The following is a 19,478-nucleotide window of genomic DNA, read 5'->3' on the forward strand; positions in this document are numbered from 1 at the left end:
AATTTGACATTTGAGGAGCAATTTTCGCAGTCAGTGACAAATTGCAATCACTGATAATTTTATTTAAATTTAAAATTTATAATATAATTAAAGTGAATGATTGCAAAATTGTATTATTAAAATTTCAAAGATTTTATATTTGTGTATGATTACATGTAACTCACTTGTAAATACAGAATGGCATTGAAGATTATTTAGAAATTTCCTCACACACGTAACACTATAATCTATTGGAGAAGGTGTAAAGTCTCAAGTTACGCATGGTTATACCAAATTTATTTGCATTATTCATTAGCACTAAGTTGCTAATTTATAAATTTAGGTAAGTCATATCAAAAAGATATTTAATAGCTAATTCATTTACGTATCCGCGCATAACGAACATATAATATTTTATAATTGTAATGGTGATTATATTTTGATATTTTCTTTCACAGTAATGGATGTAAATAAATAATATCATGTGATTGTAAGTAAAATATGTCTGAGCCACAGTTCCTAGAACGAAGCTGTCTAAAGGAAGGCAGTATGTCAGTACCAGTCAGTGTCAATAATCTCCCTCAGCATTGGAAAGAGTTTGCATGCGGCGGGGGAGCAGCTTTCTGTAACATTCTCATTAGCTATCCACTGAATAAACTCATATTTAGACAAGTAAGTCATGGCCATGTCACATAATTAAATTAATAAAAGTGTATGATTTAAGATATGATCAGATAGCATGTTACATGATTTTGATATTGACTAAGTTTTTATATTACAAATTAATTATCTTCATATATTAAAATAAGATTTATAGATCTCAACCAAATAAAGAGACTTATCATTTTAAATTACTTTTACAATTTATGAAAGCACTCCTTATGCATAGCATATAAGTAATGTTAACTACAATCTATGGCCATGTATACACTATTAAAGATCAATGTTACCTTTGCATACATTGTGTAAAAAATTCAATACAATAGATTCTGAGCAAAATATATAAAAAATACTTAAAATACGCAAACCATTTACTTTTTATTTTACTGCAAGAAGTAGTGAGCTAAAAAAGTTGCCTGTGTCCTTTCTCAAACTCAAGCTATTAGACTGTAGAAATATCTACAGCAGCAATATTAGTTATTGCCCAAATTTCTCAAACAAATAAAATTGAGTCATATATTTCTAATTTGGGTTGAGAATACTGTCATATTATATTATATAACTTGATTAATTACAGATGATGCACGGAGTGGAAGCTACATTTGCATTAAACCAGTTGCAGAAAGAGGGTATGGGATTTTTGTACCGAGGTATGCTCCCGCCCTTATTGCAGAGATCTATGTCAATGTCACTTATGTTCGGAGTCTATGATGAATCCTTGCAACCTCTCTTAGACCAAAAAATTAACCCTTATGTTGCTAAAACTATTGCGGGTGTTGTGGCTGGCTGCTTTGAAGCAACTCTTATGCCATTTGAAAGACTACAAACTCTGCTCATTCATCCAAAATATCATAAGAAGTTCAAGAACACAGCCCATGCTACAAGTCACATTGCTAGATATTACGGAATTAAAGAATTCTATAGAGGAATGATACCAATTCTGTTAAGGAATGGTCCCTCTAATGCTATGTTTTTTATAATACGAGATGAAGTAAAGGTAAGGTTGCCTAAACAAGAAAATATGTTGTATGACAGCATACAAAATTTTGTAGCGGGTGCATCTATTGGTGCATTCTTAAGCACATTGTTTTATCCCCTAAATGTCATTAAGATAGCTATGCAGTGCGAGTTAGGAGGTCCTCACCGAACCCTTATTTATGAATTCAACTATATTCTTAAGAAGCGTGGTTCTAAGTTTACGAATTTCTACCATGGTGCATTACTCAATATATCTCGAGCATTTCTCAGTTGGGGTATTATAAATGCTTCCTATGAAGTTTTTAGAAAATTTCTATATCGATAGTTATATGCTGTGTTATCAATTGTTTGTTATTTGTTTTATTTTACATTATTATTTGAATGATATAAGGAAATGTATATAATGTATGGTTTTATTGAGTATTACTGTAGTCTATTTTAAGTAGATTTTTTATTAATCAATCCAGCATTTACTTGTTGTTAAAGCTATTTATTGGTAAAATTGTGATAGAATGTAAAGATATGCTTATGATAAGATATAAATAGAAAATAAAGTCTTATAGAATTCTATTACAAATGTCAATCTATCTTCTTCATCTATTTCTGTTAAACAGATTTTAAACTTAACAGTAAATGTTTTTAAATAGCCTTGTATAGTATACTTATAGTCACTTGTTGTTGTATACAAACTATGCCATAGTTAATTTATTAAACTATTTCGCTACTTTAAAAAATCAAATAAAATTTATTAAAAATTACAAATGAATTTATATTTTATTTCCTATTTCCTTCTTAAGCATTTAGGAATCATTCACACTAGCGGCTAACGAATACATTACGTAAAATACGTCACCATTTAAAGATAGCCGATCACGATGCATATAACATCTAAAAAAACAATAACAGACTATTTAACTGTAATATATAAGTATATTCGCATCACTAGCTGCAATACCGCTACCGCACGCTTTTTTTTCTAATTTATCTCGTGATCGGCGAAACCTGCACTGCACATCGCGAGGATTCCAACATGTGTTTAATTTCATAGAAATTCTGCCACATGTTTAGTCCACCAACCCGCATTGAAACAGAGTGGTGGAATATGTTCCAAAACTTCTTCTCAAAGGGATTGGAGGCCTTAGCCCTGCAGTGAGAAATTTAAAGGCTGTTGTTGTTGTTATAACGTAGTAATCGTATAGTCTCTTATGCTATATATTTTTAATCCATTATTTCTGAATGGCCAAGATCGCGGTTATCGTTTGAGTAAATCAAGATAAATACAATTTTTTTTATCATAATTTAGTCGTTGTAAATAATGTACAGTCATGACTTATTGCATTGATTAAATTAAATTTAAACGACTTGTGTGTTATGGTCAAGACAAAATAATTTTCCGCTTAATGAAAAGACATTTTACTTAAAAAACATTAGAATGTTTAGACTGTGCGTTGTGTGTTGAAACATGAAAAAGAAATATGAAAATAGATATTTTAAGAAAATTGCGCGTTTGTCTACTGTTAGCGTTTATAACATTTATAGGTATTCTTATCTTTTTAATTTAATTAAAATTCAATCATAAATATAGTAAATAAGCATAATCCGTTAAGAGACATTTGAGTGATAAGATATCTGGTTCTTTTTTCGGTTTCGCGCAAAAAAACAACAAATCCGTATGACATTGAACTCTCACATTAAATGACACCGTATAATTTTGGCTGCATAATACTTTATCTTATATTATTCATAATTACCTATATTTTACATTATCTAGATGTGTTTTAGCGATTATTAAAAGATAAATAATTATAACAATGATATTCTAATAAACAGATATGTTATACCCATACTAAACAACAGAAAAAAGTGTGCCGCGCCAGGGACCGTTTATTTTAAATTTCGTTACAAGTAAAAAGGATAGCTTGATAAAAACAATAAGTAAGAGGGATAATTAGATGTTTTAATTACGCAAAACGTATTACTACATAATTATGATGTATTATAACGTATTACTGGCATAATTATGATGAAAACGACTAAAAGCAAACGTCCCAATTAGGACGTTTTCTAGTCTTCACTTTTTGCGCGTTAATGACATATCTGTTTACTAGAACATCAGTGAATTATAACAAAGATTTTATTTTTACAACAATAACTATGTGTACAAAAATATTAGGTATAATTTTAAATTTAGTCCTAGATTGTTAATGAAAAATTAATTAAATATTATTTAATTTGAATTAATATAATAGAAGTACTCCATGAACTAATAACAGAGTCAAAAAGGCCGAATTATCGATTGGACTACAGATATGAGAAGGCATTCGACGCATTTTACAAATTACACCCTGAAGCTGTAAATTGGTATCAAGCGCGTATGCGTTGTGAAGCGGAGAATACTCAATTATTAGTACCGGCAAACCTCGACGAGGCTGACAGCATACCCCTGCTTATAGCTCCAATTCTCACCAAATATGAAGGCGTCTATGTGGGTATTCATGATTTGTATTCAGAGAGAACATTTGTTACCATTAAAGGTAAGCTTTAATAATGGGTCCTACCCGGCTACCCAGGTGCGGGCGGGGATGGTCATTATGAAAATCGAGGACTTACTAAATAATTAATTCTAAAATTATTGTATGAATGAATGAATGAATTATTCTTTATTGCATACCACAAACAAAAACAAAAAAAAAAGAAAGTAACATAAAATTAATAAAATACAAAAAAAGAATTAAAAAAAAAAAAACAAAACAAAAGAAGTACATTAAAAGTGTTGTACAACGGGCGGACTTATGGCTTTTTAGCCATCTCTTCCAGACAACCCATTGTATCCTAATATTCAATTAATTATATTAAACTTTCAGCCCGTAAAATAAAGGGAAATATTATACATTACATTTAAAACATCAACTTTAAAATATAACCAGATATAAATGTTTTTTAGGAAGTTATGTACAAGACTCGATATTAGAATTGTTGTGGGAACTGAAACAGCCAGTTCACAGCGCTGGTCGTTGTGTCGCTACGCGTCGAAATGGACGACTCTTCGTACATCCGTGTTCAGAACAACTCCCATTTGCATGTAAAATAAAAGCTTCGAGTGTGATTTATTACCCAGATTGTGATACTTATGACGCACGTAAGACATTATTTTATTACCTAAATATTATTCTATGACAATACAAATCATGGATATTATGTAAATCGAAATTTATTATCTATTTCTTTCAAAAATACGACTTTTTTCATACTCAATAAATAAGGTTAATATATAATTAGTCTTAACAGATTAGATGCTAAAATAAAATTAAAAAAAAGCAGTACATAAAAGTTGATAATTTTACACACAAACTTTAATATAGAATGAACTATGAACACTGCGTGAAAATGTGACTTTTTAATTGCATGATAAGCAATATTTCGACCACGCGAATTGGGAATTTCTAGATAAGCGAATGTTTTAAAATTTTGTTCCACACATATATTGCACACAAATGTACCTATACTCTTTAGACATATTTTACCTCAATTTTTTCCTTAATCCGCAAGCTCGAGATGAATACTACAGACGCGTATTTGGCATATCAAAATTTAATGGATTTGAACATGCTAACGGCTCAGATTAAAATTCAAGTAATATATAAAAATAATCCTCGCTATTTTAAGTGACAAAATATTTTTTTAAATGACAGGCTGGAAGTTGGGTCCTAATAGCACATGTTACATTACGCATATTGAACCTCAAAAATGGCACGAAGCGTATTCAACTTGTTACTCTGCGGGTGGTCACCTCGCAATCTTGGACACACGGCAAGAGGCTGAGTTTATCCGTGATGTGTTCAAGCAAGTAGACCAGCACAAGACACCTGGTGACTTCGCATTCCTTGGATTCAGCGATTTATTTCAAAGATACCATTATCGCACGGTTGTCGGTAAATAAATAAAATTAGTATGCCCATTGTACTTTAAACCTATCAGAATGACTATTAGTATTTTGTTATTATCACTTAAATTTATACGTCTGGCTTCATTAATTAGCTTTGTAATTATTAATTGCTTAATTAATGAGGCCTATATTAAGATATACCTATACTATTCTGAGGTATGAGGTACTCGAATACGAACTTATAAAAACAGTGAGATTTAGTAAAAATAAATTTGGAATTCTATTCAACTCTCCATCTCTGTATGATTTGAGTTGATACTTTTATAACTTATTTTCATAGGATATAGACGAATATTAAAATTTTAATGCCTAACAGGTGATCGTTTAGCGGAAAATCAATTAGACTGGGATTTTAAGTGTCCAAATAATATTACATCAACTGACGAGGAGCGCTGTGGAGGCTTTAAGCGAAGTGGACTGCTAGCCACTGGGAATTGCGATATTCCATCTATGTTCTTCTGTGAAAAACCCGCTAGTGGCACATTCAAAAATCGGACTATACTTCGAAATTTATCTAAGGCGTTCTCTCGGAAGACTCCCTTTGAAGAAAATGACTACTTTTATTAATTTAGTTTTGTCGCCACTAAAAATTTATAATAAATTATTAAATTTTACATAATTTTCTAAAACAGTTTACTATGTTACAACTCTAAGAATTATTAATTAAGTGAATTGATTGATTAACTTAATAGTAAATAAAAAAATAATTTAACTCCAGGAAATAAAATCTTAAGCGAGGTCTATGTTTTTTAATCTAGTAAATGTACCAAGTGATAGTAGGTGTATATTAATTAGGTACATCGCAGATTAAACTATTTAAAGAACTTTATGATAAATATTTTAGTAACTGCCTTTGGAGCGAAAGAACATCGATTTGTACTGATAATGTACCATTTTCCAAAAATATGGCAAAGTGTGTCGATGTAATGAAAATAAAAGAACCTTCAGTTTAAATCTGAATCCTGTTGATAGTACCCTTCAGAAAAGAAGAGGAACGGTAAGGGGCGATTTCACAAAGTCGCAGTATTACGTTTAAAGATAGTTATTAGTTAGACGATTCTTAGGGCTAGATTTCAGTCTCGGGTCCTCTATAAATTACTTTTTGAATTTAACTGATACTTAAAAAATAACATCCATTGGTGATAGGTCTAAGTGCAAATCCACCAGTTTAGGCATCACATTCCCCTTTTATAACCAAATGGTAAATTGCAATACAAAGTGCACAGATTACATTCCAGCTTTCAACTTTGTTTGCGTATTAGCGACGTAACGATTTTTTAATATTTCTTACATCGCCTTTGTTCTTTACTCTAAAACTATAATGTGTTTCTTTTTAAATCACGTAAATTATTATACAGTTTATTAAACTATTAATTTGAACGGTAGAAAGGGTTAAATAAGATTATTTTAAAAAATGTAGGTACGCAATTGATTTGTAATCGTCCTTTTTTGTTGTGATATGTTTTGATATCCACTTATTTTATTTAGTTTATTTCCGATATGGTAAGTTACAATTTTGTTCGTTATGAACGCGAAAATGTAGGCGTTGGCAATACTCCCGGTAAGCCTGGATAAAGTTAAAAAAATATAAGGTACCAACAACCTTTTAGTGATTTATAAATTATAAATGACTAGGTACATTTTGTTGCTTCTTTTGGCATCAATTTCATGTTGACGCTTCGTTGAGGGCTATTTGAGACAGACAATTCTACTACGTTTTACTAATTGTTTCTTTCCTATATAATAGGTATAAATTACTATATAATGTAGATGACGTAACAAAAACAAAACCATCAAGATATGTTTTACAAATTCGAAATATCAGGTTTAATATAAAAGGTAATAAATAAAAAGGTCCATCCTTAGAATAATAATTTATTTAACAAATTAGTTTAATAATATTATAAATATTAAATAATTTAAAGAAATTAGTATATATAAATGCATTTTTGTGTCAAATGATTTTTAGATTGTGTAAAATATAATGTTATATTTCCATTAATAATAAGACAATTATGTACTGGTTACTCCGGGGTCACTTGCTGTAAATGGGTTGTAATCATTCAACTTTACAAGTTCCATAGACTTCTCCCATAACATTTTGGCATGTTCATCATTGAGTGCTTTTCTGTCTGGATTTGTGACCACACAATCACTGTAAACAAATCAAATAATTTATTTAACATGAAGCAACAGAACCAAAAATAATATCTATATTATGTAATCAAATTTAAAATAGAAATACAAAAATTTGTTTTAAAAAATACCTGTAGTATAAACCAGTTTCATTAGCGCATTTTTCATCCACTGAACAATAAATAGTCGTCTGAGCACCTTGCTCTGGAGTCTTCATGAAAGGATATAACACAAAGCCTATCATTCTTCTTGATCCCTTGAATAAAACCTCATCTAAATGACGACCTAGTTCTGTTCTTATTACTCCAGGATGTAGGCTGTATGTGTTTATTCCCGTTATATTATTCTCCTTTCAAAATAAAAAATATTTTAAAATTTAGAATCTGTTAACTTAAATAATGTAAACTTAAATATGATAGTGATATTCACATTGCTAATGTGCTACCAACCTGGCTCACTTGGCCTTCAAAACACAATACATAGCCAGATAAGCTGGCATAAAATTTAATATTTTTTAGTTATTAATATAACAAATATAATTTATAAATATTACCTTTAATTTAGCTGCTAGTTCTCTAGAAAACAATACATTGGCAAGTTTGCTTTGTGAATATGCCTCTGCTGCACTGTATTGTCTTTTTTCGTAGTTCAAATCATCAAAATTAATTCCATGTCCTTGAAAAGTTATCATTATAAAGATATATAGTTTGAAACAAGACCACTTGAGATAAACTGGTAAATGTATCATATTCTCATTAAATAGATTCCTTGTCAAACTTATTTTGTATTACCATTTATTTTGAATGACTAATTCTTTGTAGGTACTTATTTTACATTAAAAGTTAATATATACTAATAAATATACTTACTAGTATGAGCTTTGGATGAAACTGTTACAATTCTTGCTGGTGTGCTATTTCTCATACGAGGTATAAGCAACATAGTTAACAAAAAATGTGCCAAGTGATTGGTACCAAATTGAGTTTCAAACCCGTCTTCTGTGTATCCTTTTGGACACATCATAACTCCTGCATTATTCACCAGAATGTTTATCTGTGCCTCTCTGTCCAAAATTTTCTTTGAAAATTGTCTTACGGAGTTCAGAGATGACAAGTCACATTTTTCTATTATTAAATCACCCTTTTCAGACATATCCTTGCATTTTTGTTCAATTTCAACTTTCGTCGCTTCTGCTTTTTCTTGACTCCTACAGGCCATAATAACTCTAGCACCTATAATTACATTTTGATTAGTATTAGTTTTTTTTTAAAAAACCTTTAAATTAACTTATCTTTGAACCCACTATCTTTTCTTGTAAGAAACTTGATCAATACTAGACTAAAATAACTTCATTTTTATCGTACATTTTTATTAGTAACAAATATATTGTAAAAATAATGCACTTATACTAAAATTTATATATTACCTCTTTTATAAAAATCCAATACAGTTTCTTTTCCAATACCAGTATTACAACCTGTGACTACGGCTGTTTTTCCGACTAGTTTAACATTACTGTAACAACGTCCACTAAAAATAGGCATTTTTAAAAATTTATAACTTTTAAAATATATCTAAATTTTCTTCAAACGTATTTTATATATTATTCAAACAATTATAAAAGTTTATTCAAAACTTTTAGATGTTCTCTAACAAGTACAGTACAGTACGGTACGTTCTGACTTTACAAATACAACTGTTGAGTATTTATGTTACGTGTATACCAAAGGGCATATAATCACACATATACAGTCGAATACTGCAGCAGATAAGAAGTGGTAAGTCTTAGTGAAAGTATATAAAAATATTTCTATTAACTGTTATGTTAACTGTATAACTATAACAGGTTATGATGTTGCCATCTCATAACTATGTAGTTACTAGTTATGTACGAAATATACGTTTATAAAGAAACAAACTTCTTATGCGGATTGCGGAGGACAACGTCAGAAATAATAAAAACGAATACACAACCTGCGTAATATTTACTTAATGCAGATAATATTAATGTACATATTTGAATTATTATATCCTAAAGAATCGGAAGTACTTTAGAAGAAATGAAAAATGAAATGTAGTATTTTAAGATTGTATTTAAAAAAGGCACGGACTCTATGGGTGTCTAACTTAGTACAATTGTGAATATACTTTATTTTATCAAAAATCGTTTTCGTCATTAGTTTTAACTAAATTAACAATCTTATTTGGCAACACCTGAACATAACAAAACCCAAAAAAAAGATACAAGTGTCAGACTGTCAGTTAATTCATAAACACTCCACAGTCTTCTTATTTTCTTTCTAGTAAGATTGCAAATTGCGATTAAAATAGGATTAGATTATTAATAAAGCACAATATTTATATTTTTAAAGAATCTTTATGAAAACCTTGTAAACTCCTATTTCCTAACATATTTTGCATTTTCATCAAAAACATGTATGTTTCGTAATAAAAAGTATTGAACAAAGCTGATAATACTAAACATTGAATATCAATGGAGTACGAAAACGATGATACTTGGCGAAGATCCAGCTCCCCTAAGGAGGTTTCCTGCCACCCCATTCCAAAGAAATCAACTACTACAGCAGTTATCGTGCTTGGACTAGCTGTTTTAAGTTGCTTACTTGGCTACTGTGTATTGAGTGAAACTCTACCTTACGAATCGAAAACATTACGCCTAGTTATTATTGTAAGTTTTACCTCTACTTATTTATAAAACTTTTTTATTATGTTTAACAAGCTATTAATAATGCCATTGTTTAGTTCTTTCGACATGGAGCTAGGACGCCAGTTACAACATATAAAAGCGATCCCTTCAAAAATTATCAGTGGCCTGATGGTCTTGGCAGTCTTACAAATGTAAGTAACATTTTAGCATGAACTTAACAATTGTTATTCCTAATAATTTTATATTAATTTTACTTGAAAGTAAAAAAAATCTATTGTATTTTTATAGACCGGTAAACTACAGTTGTATGAATTGGGTAAAAAATACCGCACCTATTATGCTAACTTCATACCTGAAGAATACTATGAGAAAGAAGTATATATAAAGAGCAGTGACAAGTCCAGGTGTATGATGAGTGCATACACTTTCTTGGCTGGCCTATTTCCCCCTTCTGAAAGACAGATGTGGCACCCTGAGATAGCTTGGCAACCAATTCCTGTACATTCACTACCGAGACATCTTGACAATGTGGGTACACTATTCATTATATTTAAAATATAATATATGTATAGTTTTTGTTTTAAATTAAATGTATTTTATACTTTAATATTTATTTTTATCAAATACACTTTTAGGTTGTAGCAGCCACAAAGCCTTGTAAAGTGTGGAAAGCAATGTACAATGAGCTGTTAGATGAGAAAAATGCGGATCCAAAATTTACAGAAATTTTTGACTACTTGAGTAAATATACAAACCAAACCATGCGAAGTGTATTGGATGTGGACTTCCTGTACAGCACACTACAAACACAGCAGGAAGCTGGCTTGAAACTTCCCGAGTGGACTAAAAATGTTTTTCCACACAAAATGAAGGTTCCATTTATGCTTAGTTTGGCTTTGCTTTCTTACAATTCAACCCTACAAAAGTTTCATACCGGTAAGTTATTAATACATTTGTCATTAATATTAATTCAAAGTAAGTATATTAATAAAAATGTTACAATAAAGTCATCATATTAAATTTCTGTACATAAATATGTATTTTAAGTAAGTAAGGTAAATATTGAAATTAATTATTTCAATTTCACAGGTCCACTCCTTGGTGAAATAAAACAGTACCTACAAGAAAGTGTGAACCATGTTAACATTGATCGCTCTTTGTACATTTATTCTGGTCATGATGTTAATGTTGTATCTCTGTGGCGTGCTTTAGGCTTTGAAGAACTTATTGAGCCAGAATATGGAGCAAGTTTAGCAATTGAATTGCATGAAGAGGTTGAACAGGACAATTTCTTTATCAGGGTATGTTGTATATAATACAATAACATTCAAATTTTAGGTGTATACTTAGGATTTCAATAATTGATTATTTGTGTAATGCTATATAATAAATTACAATATTACAGGCTGGACCAATTATAATGCAATTATATAATATATTATTTACTTCCCAAGTAAACCTTACATTGACTCTATTTATTTAATTTTGTTAGTACGACAAGATGGTATAGATTATATTTTTTACTCTGGCTTGTCTCGGTCAACAACCAGGGTATTTTTAATTCACGAAAAGATCTCAACCCTATTGATTCAATCAAGGTTCACCCTGAAATAATAAATCTTTTAATTCTATTACTGTTTTTAATGTTAAAGATATTTAATCATTTAAATACTTTGTTTTTTCATTGCAGTTGTTCTACCGCAACAACACTAAAGTTGAAGTACCGATGGAACTAAAGCTACCATTTTGTAATGATCCCTGTACTTACGAGAGATTTGCTGAATATCTCGATTTGCTTGTACCACATGATTGGGAAATTGAATGTCAAAATTAATTTCAAATATGATGTTCGTAACTTTATATATAGTATATACGTTTAAATATATTAATTCTGTCGTAAATTGGTGGGGAATATAAATGTTATATATAAGAAACAAGTAATGTTGATGAAAATGTAAGTTTAAATTTCCTAACATGATAAAAAAATGATATTAACTGAAACTCAACTTAAAAAATATTTTTACTAAATAATAAATATGCCAAAATATTTAATATGTACGAATAAGGTTAATACAACCATAAAATATTATACAAGTGAATAGGTACTTACGATTTATGACTGACATTCCATTTATATTAAATGATCAAAAAATTATTGCAATTCTTTTAAGTGTATTGCAAGCAAATAAGAATTATTTTCTTGTTGGTTACCTTTTACAAGCTTTAACTTCTAAACAAACTTATTCAATGTTAAATAATTATATACAAATAATCTAGATGTTTTATATTTGTTACTTACTTTTTATATTTTACTATAATAAAACCAAATATTTTAATATTGCATGAAATATTATATATTGGATGTGCCATAAACTAGAAAGTATTATAACATAAAATATAGTATTGTTATGTAAAGAATGTCCATTTTGGTAATCAGAAAAGTATGTTCTAATGATAACAATTATCCGAATATTATAAATTAGTATAAATAAATTGATGTTATTCGAAATACGTAATATATGCGCCATATTTACCTATATTGTTTTTATGTTGAAGTATAGAATATAAACATACTAAATTTTTAAGTGTGGTTTTGTTTTGTTAAGATTAAATTTATTGATTTACTTTGTTCTTTTTATTTTTTGATTGTCAGTTACTTATTTTTATGAAAAATACTATTGATTTTATAATTATATTTTAAATTACAGTTAATTTATAGATAGATAGATAAGTATATAAATTATAGTCAAATTCGTTACGGTATGTTATACAAATTATATTTATTATAAGTATATATGATAACATTAAGGTTATGTCAATACTTAAATCTATATTAATACGTAACACTGATATTATTTTCATAACTATAAACGATGTGCTATAAATAATTGGAATCTATATGTTAATTATGTATAGGTTTATTTATTTAATTATTACAGGGACTAAAATAGAATTTTCCTTTTTTCCTAAAAGTTAAAATAGATAACAACATATTTTGGAAAATGTGTAATGGTCTACGGAACTTAATGAATCATCGGTATTTCTGATCTAATTTGGACGTATTTACACATTTTTAGTAACTACACAGTACGCGCTACCGGGATTTGCATTTGTTTTTCTGCAGTTCACACGCTCCTGTCTCGTTTTATAATCTGAGCTCGACGCGTGATTTGTAAGCTTTAAATTTATTGAAATCTATTTTTTTAGTAAATACTTTATTTTTACTTATTTATAAGCACGTTTTGTATACGTTTATTATAATTATAATAAAATATTTTATGTGAAATACTTAACTATTTTATTTCCAATACTACTACTTTACTTATTTTTTTACCAAATTTGTCAAATTGAACACTAACGGTTAATAATGTTATCCTCCCTACGAAGCGACGATATAAGCTTGGTGTTTTTTTTTGTCCATTTGTTATAGTTTTCTAATTCTCGAGGTGATCTTTCAATTCTAGGTGTGCCAGTATCTGTTGGCGCACAAGGATTCTTTGCCTTTTTTTATTTTGGTAACAAAAGCATTTTGTACAAATGAAATTAATTTTATTTAAGTAAACTGCATAATGAACCGCTTTTTGAATCGTCTATATTTAAACACTTGTTCATTGTTTTGGAACGCAACCTCTACCGAGAAAGAACGACAAGAAACTTGCATAGTTGCACTTATTAAATAAAAAGATTTAGAGCATCTATACTTTTGTAAGCGATTGTCAAAACTTTATTTTAAATACTATCTTTAAGCGATATTTATAGTAGATAGAGTACCTAACTATAGTAGCGATTTAACGATGTCAGATGATACACGGCTAAGCCGTATTTCGAAAACCCACTAGCCACACGTCTGTTTCGATATTTTAGAAAAATGAACAACTTACAAATTAGTCAGTAATTTTTAGTCAAATGAGATACAGGTATTGTGAGAAGATGTCTCTTACAGTAGGGCGAAAATCGACCTATGTAAGACCCCAGGGTCCAATAAAATAACTTAAACATATTTTTTAAAAATATTTTATTATATTATAAATTAAAACAAATACAATGGACGGCACAATTACATTACTTATGATCTAGTTATCGGCACTTTTTCGTTAAAAATATTTTTTCTTAAAGTATATTGTGGTAAAAATCACAGTTTATTATGTAATTTAAAAAATATTTATAGTAAATTTATTTATTAGATATTAACATAAATTAAATTGGACGGTTATAATTTAATCCCTAGTTGGAATTTATGGACAAGCTTGTCATTTTACGTCAAATACATTCAATTTCTTATCCATTAAAATAATGAATTAAGGTTGACCAAAATTAGTTAAATTTGTGCAAAAACAAATGTCATCTATATAGGGCCAAATGTTTAGTTGTGACTTTCAGTTTAAAGAAATTGTAGTCATGTCTAACAAAACTAAACCAATTTAATTGCTTTCTGCTTTTTTCATTAAATAATATAAAAATATGGATATACAGTCGATCCTATCATAGCATATTATTTGGACCCTAAATGTATATATGTATTTCAAGAATGAAATAATTGCTAATAATAATTACTGACTGCAGTAATGAACACAACTTAAGTCTTGGTAATTACTTAAAGAAAATACAATATACTCATACTTCAAATAACTTATAAAGATAATTAATATACCTAGTAATTTAATTAAATAAAAAATAGTTTTAAACTATATATATCTTATAAAAAAGGTGCATGTAAAATATAAAATTAGTTTATCTTGTGCATTGTCTTCAAAAGTATACTTATGAAGTAGCGTAAAGTTATTTCTTATAAGTTATAAAAATTGTGTTGTCACATTAAAAATATAGTTGAAAATACGTCACGGTGGGATAAATTATGGAATCTTTAAATCTCTTGTTTATGGCAATGACTTTTTTAACATAAGGTTTGTATAAATCTTATTACTACCTCATTTTTATTTTAAAAATAATAAAACATCAACATAACTTAGTCATTGCCAGATTAAAAATAAATAATTTTCACATTAATAAATTTATGCATAAAAAATAAATGATGTATTCTTGCTTTCATTGAGGAAATTAATTGCCACAACATGTCATTACATCTCTTTCTTTATATGCTCTTATAGCTGTATATGCAGCTACCACTATCCATAAGATAACAGCCAGCCACGTTGTTATTAAAGCCAATTGCAAAGCAATACCTGTGTTAATGAAATCTCCTCTTCGGCTGTTTGGTGCGTCCTTCTGTATATAGTCCATAAAGTCGAAAATAGCTTGACAACTTAGACGAAAATGAATGGCTGTAGCATGGTCCCCAGTGGCATGAAGTTCCTGTATTTGTACAGATTAATATAAAATTTATTTATTAATATATAATATGCATTATCATAAACTAGCCTATAGTATATTCCAATGAGAAGAGGAGAAAAGGTAAATAAACAACTTTGACCTTGAATTGGTATGTCATTTGCGTTCGATTGGTCAAAATAACTGAATGAATGGATAATGAATGCTAAGGAACGATATATTTTTTTTATTTTAAAAGTAATTTTATGTTATTTTATAAATAATTGTATATAAATTGCAGGTAAAATAAAATAATAATTGTTTTATTATTAAATAAAGGTCAATAGGCAAAAGCAAAAGGTCCTAAATAGTAAATCGGTTTCAATCACAGTCCGTTTAAACAAAGCCAGGTCGTAATGAAAAACTTTAGAGAATTCCGAATAAGCACCCGTGGACATGATACGAAAGATCAGGGACGAATGTCTTTCCTTACCCTTGTATTATTTTCAAAACAATAAATTAAGTATTGCTTTGCACAAAACTGATCTACATTTCGAGATAAGAGATTTTTTTTAATAAAATTATTCTTTTACCAACTTTGACAACAGTTTGGTAATGTTATGTTATCATAATTTAAAAATACCGCTAAATTTGGCATTTGTAATAAATGCACTTTTATTGCATAATGCGTTCCTGACCTAATTGTGATTTATTATCGTTATGTTATCTTTGCGATGATCTTTGACATTTGTCGAGGACCTCACTTTCCTTCCGCTTTTTGAGTCGAAATGTGACGCTAAATTATTTTCAAAGTTTTTCTAACTTTTATTTGGTTTAAATCATTGAATATTGTTGAAAATTGTGGTTTTAAAGAACGATGTGTTTCTAATCTAAAGAATTAGAAATAAATCCATCTCGGATTACAAAAATTAATTTGGATATTTGTCGCCTCATGGTAAGTCGTTAATCTTTCTTCGAAATTTGAATTTTTTTCAATTGTTCTAATTCGTAACAACGGTTGTGGCCATTTACAGTGAATCTTTAGAATATTTCTAAATAACGAAATGCATGCATCATGATGCATTTCGTTATTTTTGGAAAATAGCCGGGATTGACCGGGTAATTTGTTTCAATTATTAAAGTGAAACTATAGGTTTTCGTTATTCGTGTTAGATTCTAATTGGAATTATTTCTCCTTTTACAGTTATTTTCAATGGTTATTTTCGAAATTTATTTTCTACAACTGTATTCTCAAGTGGATTCTCGTGGATGATTCCTTGAAATATTTTCTTTGGCTGTATCTTCGAGCGGATTTTTTTCAACGCTTTTGGAAGAACTTTTCAAATTTATTTCTTTGGATATTTTGAAGATTTGAATAGGAGTTTTCTTGGAGATAAATTTTGGAGGCTTTAAAGGAAGTTAAACTTTATAACATTACTTTTACACCTAAATTTCGGTATGTAATTTTTACATATTTATTTTTACCGCAACTTTGGAACTGCGTGGGATTTAATTATATATTTGATAACCTTATGAAAAATTTGGCATTCAAACATTTTTTTTTTAATGATATTTATACATTAATATTTTTGGAAACATTCTTGACTTGTGTGTAACTTTCAATTACAAAACTTAGTCTTATATTAAAATATTTTTACTTTAAAAAATTTACAATTAATAAATATTTAATTAATTTAGTGTATTTTAAATGGATGTAAACATCCAGGCGCCCGATTTTGTTACTGTTAAATTTAAGACTTTATAATTGTTAAAATTATTTTGATATACTATTCTTTTGAATAAATTAAGTTGGAACATAGATTTGCGTTTTAGTAAATCTATTTGTAATGTTGAAGGGTTATTTACCTGACTTCTGGAGCACTTTCTTTCTAGGATTTGTTTAGTTTAATAAAAACTTGTCCAGCTCTACTGAAATTTTAGATTAGATTGCCTCGAAGAAAATTAATATTTTTAAATTTATATTTATTTTTAGCCAACTATAACCATTGGCGCCCTTCAATTATGTTACACTCCATTCTTTTATTTGGAATGGAGTGTGTGGAGTGGAGAGTTTTATATATATAATCAAATACAAAAACAAATTTAATCTATAAAATAATGCTCTCAAGAGGCTACTTAAATATAAGTCGAAAATATGTTTAGAATTTAATTTGATTTATAAATTACCCGAACTAAGTATCCTCTGTATTGTTGACAAGTTTTAAGGAAACCATCAGTCATTATTGCAGCATGTTCCAGATTGTAAATGGTAAAGACAGCAGCTATGCAGGATGTTGGTATCCAACAGTATATTACTGCATCATTTGTTTGTGATGTTCTTGCTCTGGAAGTCACTATAATAGATTCGCCCTCACTGTAAAAAATATGATATCTTCATTATTAAAAATTGCAGAATAATATATAATGTTTTAAATTTCATATTTAATGGCATATAAATATGAACCAATTAAAAACTTGTTCTAAGTTCTAGTTTTGTTTTTATATTAATTAAATTTAAAATAGATTTCAATTGATTACCTTTAAAAGGATAAGGCCAATTAAAATTGGTGATTAACTTTAAAGAATAAGATAGGATTAGGCAAATTGATCTATTACTTACATTTCTTCCACTGTAGTTGACTTTTCACTTTCATATTGTCCAATATTATTAATGCAAACTCTATACATATGAAATAGAGTCATCACTAATGCATATACTATTATTGGTAATGGGGCAAAAATAACATATAGGCAATAGGAATTATGTCCTCCACTGAAATATTGAAATGTACTAACTCCATAGAAAATGCAGCCACAATTTGTGTTCTCAAGCCAACTGCCAGGACAGACATCTAGTGTCGCTCGCCAGTGATTGTATGGTATTGCTGTGCTTATTACAGAAACACCAAGTAGAACAGCCAACAAGCCATAACACCAGGAAAGACGTCTTTCTGTCTGATACTGATTCATTTTATTATAGAGGAGAGTAATTAAGATTAATTCAACTGTAAAAGAATTGAAATGATTAAATTTTACACAATGTGTAATTTCAATAGATGAGTGTTTGCAAAAATACTGATATCACTAAACTATAGATAGTAACACTATCTCAAAATTACGAATCCAATCTACTATGATAAGAAATATAAATTACAAAAAAAACTTTAAAAAATCAACCAAAACAAAACAACTTTTCGGCTATGACTGGCTAAATATGTAAGTCACTATTATACACTTAATTTATAACTTACTTAAACTTTATTACTTTTTAAAACTGTTATGAGTGTTATGACTCTTGGAACAAGATACATAGAAATCCAACGTCAAATCAAAAGTCATAACTTTCTACATATGACAGCTGACAACAGCGTTGCCAAATTTAACTGTTGTTTCGGTTGGAAAATTCTAAATCTGTTATTTTTGAGTACTGAGATTAGCAATATAACCGAAAGAGGAAAGACGAACAAATAACAACAACTAGACAACTATTATAGTCGAAGTAGTCGACTAGAGATCGCGGCGAAAATTTCCACGGCTAAGTAAATTAATTTAAAGAATGTAATTAATTTAAGTCATTTCTAATAATTATGTATTAACCCTTTAATTTAAGTAATCACTTTAAATTTTACAGTAATTATAATTTCAGTTTGTGGATAATCTTTTAGGTAAAAATAATTATTAACATTATATTATAGTCATTATTATTTATTACAAATAAAAATAAATATATAAACCCACGAAGCGTTTTCTATTTTTATATGGTATATATTTTCGATAAAATTATAATCTGTTGAAGTTAATTGAGATTTGAAAAATGAAATTGATGTTTTCATTTTCAAAGTA

At 28.7% G+C, this 19,478-nt stretch overlaps 4 protein-coding genes across 5 annotated transcripts; 2 read left to right on the plus strand and 2 right to left on the minus strand.

Moving 5' to 3' along the window:
• Window positions 1–10: 10 nt before the first annotated feature.
• Window positions 11–6,168, plus strand: LOC124540481. Its single transcript, XM_047118091.1, has 7 exons — window positions 11–322; window positions 438–651; window positions 1,217–1,853; window positions 3,867–4,151; window positions 4,562–4,756; window positions 5,310–5,549; window positions 5,880–6,168. Exons 2-7 carry the CDS (start codon window positions 481–483, stop codon window positions 6,128–6,130), a joined length of 1,779 nt encoding a protein of 592 aa, XP_046974047.1. The 5' UTR covers window positions 11–322; window positions 438–480; the 3' UTR covers window positions 6,131–6,168.
• A 1,364-nt stretch (window positions 6,169–7,532) lies between these two features.
• On the minus strand, window positions 7,533–9,635 carry LOC124537205 (retinol dehydrogenase 12-like). Its single transcript, XM_047113962.1, has 5 exons — window positions 9,126–9,635; window positions 8,569–8,931; window positions 8,253–8,374; window positions 7,831–8,048; window positions 7,533–7,718 (listed from the first exon to the last, which is right to left on the minus strand). Exons 1-5 carry the CDS (start codon window positions 9,241–9,243, stop codon window positions 7,577–7,579), a joined length of 963 nt encoding a protein of 320 aa, XP_046969918.1. The 5' UTR covers window positions 9,244–9,635; the 3' UTR covers window positions 7,533–7,576.
• Window positions 9,636–9,928: 293 nt separating this feature from the next.
• Window positions 9,929–13,655, plus strand: LOC124537197 (lysosomal acid phosphatase-like). The gene is made up of 6 exons (XM_047113950.1): window positions 9,929–10,388; window positions 10,463–10,558; window positions 10,656–10,895; window positions 11,003–11,303; window positions 11,457–11,668; window positions 12,058–13,655. The coding sequence occupies exons 1-6, from the start codon at window positions 10,194–10,196 to the stop codon at window positions 12,199–12,201; spliced, it is 1,188 nt and encodes a 395-aa protein (XP_046969906.1). The 5' UTR covers window positions 9,929–10,193; the 3' UTR covers window positions 12,202–13,655.
• Window positions 13,656–14,364: 709 nt separating this feature from the next.
• On the minus strand, window positions 14,365–19,120 carry LOC124539608. 2 transcript variants are annotated; one of them, XM_047116906.1, is made up of 4 exons: window positions 18,887–19,120; window positions 18,256–18,640; window positions 17,823–18,009; window positions 14,365–15,680 (listed from the first exon to the last, which is right to left on the minus strand). In XM_047116906.1, exons 2-4 carry the CDS (start codon window positions 18,603–18,605, stop codon window positions 15,426–15,428), a joined length of 792 nt encoding a protein of 263 aa, XP_046972862.1. In that variant the 5' UTR covers window positions 18,606–18,640; window positions 18,887–19,120; the 3' UTR covers window positions 14,365–15,425. The 2 variants fall into 2 exon arrangements, with proteins under 2 accessions (XP_046972862.1, XP_046972867.1); XM_047116911.1 differs by having other exon boundaries at window positions 18,256–19,120.
• Window positions 19,121–19,478: the final 358 nt, after the last annotated feature.

This window comes from Vanessa cardui, chromosome 2 (assembly GCF_905220365.1).
Source record: "Vanessa cardui chromosome 2, ilVanCard2.1, whole genome shotgun sequence".
NCBI classification, from domain to species: domain Eukaryota; kingdom Metazoa; phylum Arthropoda; class Insecta; order Lepidoptera; family Nymphalidae; genus Vanessa; species Vanessa cardui.

Bases quoted from the DNA above. Each gene is read 5' to 3' on its own strand.
- LOC124540481 (XM_047118091.1), top strand. From the start codon at position 481: ATGTCTGAGCCACAGTTCCTAGAACGAAGCTGTCTAAAGGAAGGCAGT. The intron at 652-1,216 runs GTAAGTCATGGC...GATTAATTACAG, and splicing joins ATAAACTCATATTTAGACAA to ATGATGCACGGAGTGGAAGC. The intron at 4,152-4,561 runs GTAAGCTTTAAT...AATGTTTTTTAG, and splicing joins AACATTTGTTACCATTAAAG to GAAGTTATGTACAAGACTCG.
- LOC124537205 (XM_047113962.1), bottom strand. From the start codon at position 9,243: ATGCCTATTTTTAGTGGACGTTGTTACAGTAATGTTAAACTAGTCGGA. The intron at 8,932-9,125 runs GTAATATATAAA...ATGTAATTATAG, and splicing joins ATTGGATTTTTATAAAAGAG to GTGCTAGAGTTATTATGGCC. The intron at 8,049-8,252 runs GTAATATTTATA...TTATTTTGAAAG, and splicing joins AACTAGCAGCTAAATTAAAG to GAGAATAATATAACGGGAAT.
- LOC124537197 (XM_047113950.1), top strand. From the start codon at position 10,194: ATGGAGTACGAAAACGATGATACTTGGCGAAGATCCAGCTCCCCTAAG. The intron at 10,389-10,462 runs GTAAGTTTTACC...GCCATTGTTTAG, and splicing joins CATTACGCCTAGTTATTATT to TTCTTTCGACATGGAGCTAG. The intron at 10,559-10,655 runs GTAAGTAACATT...GTATTTTTATAG, and splicing joins GTCTTGGCAGTCTTACAAAT to ACCGGTAAACTACAGTTGTA.
- LOC124539608 (XM_047116906.1), bottom strand. From the start codon at position 18,605: ATGAATCAGTATCAGACAGAAAGACGTCTTTCCTGGTGTTATGGCTTG. The intron at 18,010-18,255 runs GTAAGTAATAGA...TATTTTTTACAG, and splicing joins TCAACTACAGTGGAAGAAAT to TGAGGGCGAATCTATTATAG. The intron at 15,681-17,822 runs GTAATTTATAAA...GTACAAATACAG, and splicing joins ACAGAGGATACTTAGTTCGG to GAACTTCATGCCACTGGGGA.